Source organism: Rhinichthys klamathensis, unplaced genomic scaffold (genome assembly GCF_029890125.1).
Source record: "Rhinichthys klamathensis goyatoka isolate OS25496 unplaced genomic scaffold, OSU_Roscu_1.1 h1tg000180l_1, whole genome shotgun sequence".
Classification (NCBI taxonomy): domain Eukaryota; kingdom Metazoa; phylum Chordata; class Actinopteri; order Cypriniformes; family Leuciscidae; genus Rhinichthys; species Rhinichthys klamathensis.
Window position 1 is genome coordinate 3,164,877 of NW_026606708.1, and position 6,418 is coordinate 3,171,294.

The window sequence follows — 6,418 nt, forward strand, 5'->3', positions numbered from 1 at the left end:
CATAATTTAAGAAATCAAAATACGATACGACTCACTACAGTCAGCATTCAAAATACAGCGTTCAGTAAATATTTTATTTACATTTACAAAATGGGGTTTGATGTTCTGTATGTGCTACAACGTTTTTCTTTGGGCCATTAAGATACAGACCACTACATGCAGATATTATACTTGCTCTCTCTCCCATACTCAGAGACTGGTAGTTACTGGTAGTAAAGGAGACAGATATTGATCATTAAAAAAATAAACAGCATTTTGCTGTGTACTAGCCTAAAACAAGTGCATGTAAAGCAATTCATTCTTCTTCATTTAATCTTCAACCATTGAACTTAAAGAAATCTCTGCATTGTTTAAAGTCCTCTGATTTAAACAAAAATGTAGCCTACAACATTTCACAAAAAAAGTCACAGATTTAACAGATACAAAATAAAATAAAAAAGACAGAATTGCCAGAGGTAGGTAGCAAGAAGTCAGTCATGAAAATGTTTTACAGAAAAATCACCTCCTGAAAATAAAATAAATATGTAAGCATAAAAGCGTGTGAGGTTAATGGCTGTATGCTTTGGCTTTATTTATACAGATGCCTTGTGTCTTGCTTCTTGTAGTTCAACACCTTTAAAGTTTCAAGTTTGTAAGGGCAGAGTTAGGGTGCATCAATCTTATTTTCTAAATTGTTGTGTATTATTATGTTTATACATAAAAATACTTTAAAATCCATCTGAACTGGTTTCTGTTTTCACTACTTTCAATGCTTGAAGTCCTTTTCTGCTATCTCTTTCCTCTCTCAATGTTGACATCTGGACACTGTCACTTATACAAATCTGAAAAGCAACACAATGCAGACACAAAATTAGATTCACGTGAAGTAACAATATCGTTTGTTTAGGAAGACGAATAAGCGAAACATTATCCAAAATGACTTAATACACTTTTACAAGGTAAAAGACAAGGAAATGTATTTTACAAACATGTGTCTTCCTCTTCACTGAAGATGCTGACGATATAGCAGGCAAATACAAATCCCAGGGCCTACATGTACATACAAACAAACAAAGCAACAGATTAAGTCGCATACAAGTCACTTTTTTATGAGTGTCTGTGAATTTTTGTATTGTTGTATATGAATGTATCACAGAATCTTAAAGCTGAAGTATGAAGTGTTCATATTAAAATAGAGGTATGTCATTTTTTAGTAGCTTTGTATGTTATTTTGTTGGTTATCAAAAACTTGTTTTGTCTGACAACAGCATTGCCTCAACCAAAGGTAGATTGGGGGGAAAGTTCCGGAAACCTGTTTGAAAACAATCATTATTTCTGCGCACTTCAGCTTTAACAACTTTAACAGTTTTAGGTCCTTACAGAAATGAACAGTTGCAGGGCACTGTGCATAACCTCGATGTACTGATACTCTAACAAGCAGCTTAGTTCGGAGACAAGAGCAGGACTGTCCAAATGCTGCCATCTAGTGGTCGGGAGGTTTTTGTTCCCACAGCCCGGACCATTGTCCTTCCACCATGAACAATGAGATGAAAGTCCCAGTGACAGATAATCACTGTCCTATAAAAGTACAGCACAGAAATGCCTTAACACTTTGGATTTCAGTTGCATGGCTTTGTAAACATTACTGACTTTAATGCTGTAGTATACTGAGGAACAATATAGTGTCAATTTAAAACTTTGTTTAATCTCATCATTCATCTTTGGTTTCTAGAGATGATATCATTTCATACCAATGGCATGAATGTATGTGAACTTGGTCTAGCACTAGACTGACCCGTATGAGCAGTCCCATTTAAATTCGGCTCTTTACCTTTGACAGCCCTCCGAGGTCTAGATAAAGGCAACAGATAAAGATATTCCAAGTCACCCAAAACACGGTCCAGACTATATACTAAAAGAAAAGGGAAGGACACATAATGGTCATAAGAAAAAAAAAAGGAAAAAAATCACTACCATGCAAAAGCATTTTTTAACATTTAAAAAAAATTGCATTTATTTAATTAAAAGTACAGTAAAAACAGTAATATTATGTTATATTATTACAATTAACTGTAATAATTAAATGAATTATTTTCATATTTTTTCAATGTAATTTATTCCTGTAATGGCAAAAAAAAATTACTCCAGTCTTCAGTGTCACACGATCCTTCAGAAATAATTCTAATACGCTGATTTGGTGATCATGAAACATTTATAATATTGTCTGGAAACTGGGATACATTTTTTTACATCAAAAGAACAGTATTTATTTTAAACATTATAAACATCTTTACTGTCACTTTTGATTAATTGAATGCATCTTACTGAATACACAGTATATTTATTTGTTTATTTTTCATAAATACGTAAAAAATATATTATTACAATTAAATTAATCATATTAAATTATTCAATTAATAAATTATTTCAGTTTAAGAAATGAATGTACGTATTTTTGTAATGTTGTTATGTATATAATATCAGTATTTTATAAATAATATTTATATTATTACAATTATTGTTGTTTTTTATACAACAAGTTTTATTAACTGTAACACAATTTAACGTACTTTATTAGGTTCAAAAGTAAAAAAAATTGAGATAAATACTGTACACACCAAAACTACATAACGGGGCTTATACTGGACTGTCCCAAACAAGCCCAATATCACCACAATGATGTGCAGGAAGTTGACAAGGATAGGCGCCCACTGGTAACCTAGAAAATCAAACACCTGTCTCTCCACAGCAGTGATCTAGGGAGAGAAAGACAGAGTATGATATGAACAAGATCTCTACACACTGCGAAAACAATAACAACACCAGCTACTTTGCATCTACACGACTAAAAAAAACACCATCATGCTGCTGCCCCAAACACAATAATGATGGAGACCCCATCTCGCTTTCCCAGAGACACACAATCAAAACCCCCACCTCTGTTTTTCCACATGCTGGCTTTTTACTCAGGGTTGCCAGGGTAACAGAGCCAAAGGGGGTACAAAGCTTGTGACAGAGAAAAAGAGAGTGAGAGGTGGAGAAAGAGAAAAGGAGGGGGAAAGGTTGAGCGAGAGGAGATGAGGGCTCTCCTTGGAGGTCAGAGGCTCAGTGAGGGGAGATGTATGATTCAGAAGGGAGGTGCTGGGTGTGGGGGATGCTGTTCCTTTCATAAAGCTTCACTGCAGCAGTCATAAACCCTCTCTCGCGGCCACTAACCACCCATCCCCCATACAATCTCTCTCTGTATGCCATGCTGCTGTATACCAGCTGTTCTCAGAGGTTCCACCTCAAATCATCCATTTGTAGCATGTCTTCACCACAGTCCCCATCCGCTGTGTTCCAGCACGAGCTGTGTTGACTTTAACGGGCCAAACATAAAAACATAAAACTGTGAGACGTTCCACAGATCGCTATCCCCTCTTGGTAATAGACATCTGCATTAAAATACATTTACAGTCTCAGACCATGCAGTACATACGTATCACTATCAAATCTAATTGATCAACGTGAACAGTGATCAACTCATTTGAAAAATTTAAAGGAAATTGCACAGCGACAGTTGCAGAAACTGTTGATACTGTATGAAGGATGAATGTTCAGCCAAGACTAGTTGACATGGTATTGCAGACATGCTGCTGCAGACCTCTCTTCACTGGCAGTAATAGGTGTGAAATAGTGAAATGAATTTGTTAAACCGATTAAACCTTACAGCTATGTTTTCTTTTGCGAGCCAACCTGAGATCAAATGTGTACAACTGTAACTGCATTACTCTGTTCTGCTCTGTCTCACTGAATCTTCATCATTATTAGGTGACTTTCTTTTCAAATGGCTGTTAATGAAACCCACTGAGATTATAGTCCAAATATGATGCCATACAAAAAGTGATATACTGTATATATATATATATATATATATATATATATATATATATATATATATAACCTTTTTCAATCTCTATTTCTCTCTCACACACACACACACTCACACTCAAATAGGCAATAGGAAAAAGGGAAAGGTTAGACAGTAAAGCAAAGGTTAAACCAAAGCTAAAAGCCATACAAAGGTTAAGCAGAGTAACAGCAGGAATGTAGGTCACTGTCTGCTGGGGCTCAGACCACAAGTGTGCAACCAGTGAAGTGAGATAACACGACAAGAAGAATCCAATATACCACTTTATGTCAGAGGAGAAAATCATCTCACATCACTGAAAGACCAAGTGCAATCAATGAGGAGTGATAATGATAAATATGCAGTAAAACACACTTAAAATGCGCATACAACATTCTCTCGGTATCACATAATGCAGTTGATTCACATCTCACATTTATTTTATGGTCTATCTCTAATGTAAGAATGAAATTGCAGTTTAAATAAGTAGATCATAATCTATGCTGGTTTTATGAGTTCTACGAAAGGGATAAATGGATAGGTGGATGATGGATATGAATCCTTTGAGAGAAATGATGGTGCATTAGCAGCAAAACAAGTCAACAATGATACAGGTTGTGTTACAGGACAGTGTAACACATACAGTAGATACAGAAATGAGAACAAATAACAAAATATGTTTAAATATAATCATATATATAAATACACAAATATGTGCACAATAAACACAATACACAAAGCAATATTCTACACACTAATGTTTTTGCACTAGCAGTTCTGATTTTGTGTATGAGATATTAACATGTATTATAAATGCGCATCAAACGATGTAGTTTCGTTTGTGTTATTTCACAATACTACAATAATTATTATTTATAATAGTCCCATAACTGTCCAAACGTGTTTATGTACAGGGTAGTTCAGAGGTAAAGAAAGACTTCCAATATAGCCTACACAAAAGTGTGTACATGTATAGGCTATGTCTGTATAATCGGCTAATTATAAATGGAAAACTACGGTTATTGTGGCTCAAAACTTGAGTTCTTTCAAACAATAAACAATTTGAATGACTGCAGACTTTAAGACGAAATGTTCAGAAACTATTCTCGAAGTTAATGTCAAAACGTCAAATGTCATAAACAGTGTTTTTATATCACACATAAATAAATGGGATACAAACCTGCAACGAGTAGAAGCTTGTTTTTACCACAATTCTAATAACGCACTTACCAGTTGAAGAGCGCAGAAGAACATCAACATGCACCTCGCCGAGCAGCAGCCCATCTTCACTATTCTCTCCGGTGTCAACGTCAACTCTAAACGGTCAATAAAACGGATGCATTTTGAAGATCCTCAGTATTTACTCGAGGTATTTTTCAGTATGCTTCCCTTACAATGGGCTGTGATCAGAGCTGTACATCGCGCTTAGGGTTAAAAACAGAGTATGAAGCAGTACGCGGGGGGACAGAGGGTGAGACCGGGGTTGCGGGGTAAATAAAATGGGGTGGGACCTTTAATATAAGAGCCACCACCTTCTGGTGCTTTGTTGAGAGGGAGCGGCAGGTGGAGCACTTGCGGCTGGAATAAAGAGTTGGAAACTGATCAACATGCACCTTCATTTTAGTTCTGACCATTTACGCGACTATTTGTTTTAAATACTCAGTTATTATGCACTATCGGCTTTGCTGCTTTAGGTGTTGAAACTTCTTGGTGAAAAACATCTTAAAACCACGATCGTCTCCTATTGTTTGGGGAATATTTGATCTTCCCTCCCAGCTAAACCATCTGAGCACTTGCTGGGCAGACTGGAACCTGGTTAGACCAGGTAAACCCAGTAAACTGGTTTAAAGCAGGGGGCAGCTAATATTGAAGTCGTGGCTTGTACATACACTTTGCATTTGTTTTATACACATTATTTTCAGAGGCAAATTTGAAAAGTGAATGATTTACGTAGAAACCCAAACTTGTAGAGATTGTTTCCACGGCTGACAGATCCAGCGTTGCTGCCTTGCTGGTCACCAGCATAAGGAATGTTTTGTATGCTAGGACCAGCATGGGATGCTGGTTTGCTGGTGAACCAGCTATACCTTCTCAGTTTTGCTTGCATGAGAACAGCATGACAAAGCTGGTCCACCAGGCCAGCAACAGCTAGCCAGCATAAACCAGCCTGGACCAACATGAAATCCAAGCTTAATACTCCGGAAGGTTATGGTTGTCCAAGCTGCTCATTTCTGTTCAATGTAAAGGAATGGTAATGGCTGTCAGGCAGAATTTTCAAGGTAAGATTTTCAGTGAGTAATTACATTTCGGCCTGTTCCTCACATAATTGTTATGAGTTCAGAAGACTTATAATGGCATGTCATTTTCTTGATGCTATCCACTTACATTCTATGGACTTCTCGTTTTGTGTTCCATGGAAAAATGCCATATGGGTTTGTACACTGTCAAAAAAGTTGCTGCCTTAAATTGTTTAAGTATACAATCGATTTGGATGTTTAAGTTATTTCAACTTAAATTACATTATGACTTTAGTTGAATCTTGTATAACTT

The 6,418-nt window shown here is 36.3% G+C and overlaps 1 protein-coding gene across 2 annotated transcripts; it reads right to left on the minus strand.

The window, feature by feature from the left end:
- Nucleotides 1-652: 652 nt before the first annotated feature.
- Nucleotides 653-5,388, minus strand: nkain5 (sodium/potassium transporting ATPase interacting 5). 2 transcript variants are annotated; one of them, XM_056261080.1, is made up of 6 exons: nucleotides 5,099-5,388; nucleotides 2,598-2,735; nucleotides 1,811-1,891; nucleotides 1,360-1,557; nucleotides 965-1,029; nucleotides 653-821 (listed from the first exon to the last, which is right to left on the minus strand). In XM_056261080.1, the coding sequence occupies exons 1-6, from the start codon at nucleotides 5,150-5,152 to the stop codon at nucleotides 812-814; spliced, it is 546 nt and encodes a 181-aa protein (XP_056117055.1). In that variant the 5' UTR covers nucleotides 5,153-5,388; the 3' UTR covers nucleotides 653-811. The 2 variants fall into 2 exon arrangements, with proteins under 2 accessions (XP_056117055.1, XP_056117054.1); XM_056261079.1 differs by having other exon boundaries at nucleotides 654-821; nucleotides 969-1,029.
- Nucleotides 5,389-6,418: the final 1,030 nt, after the last annotated feature.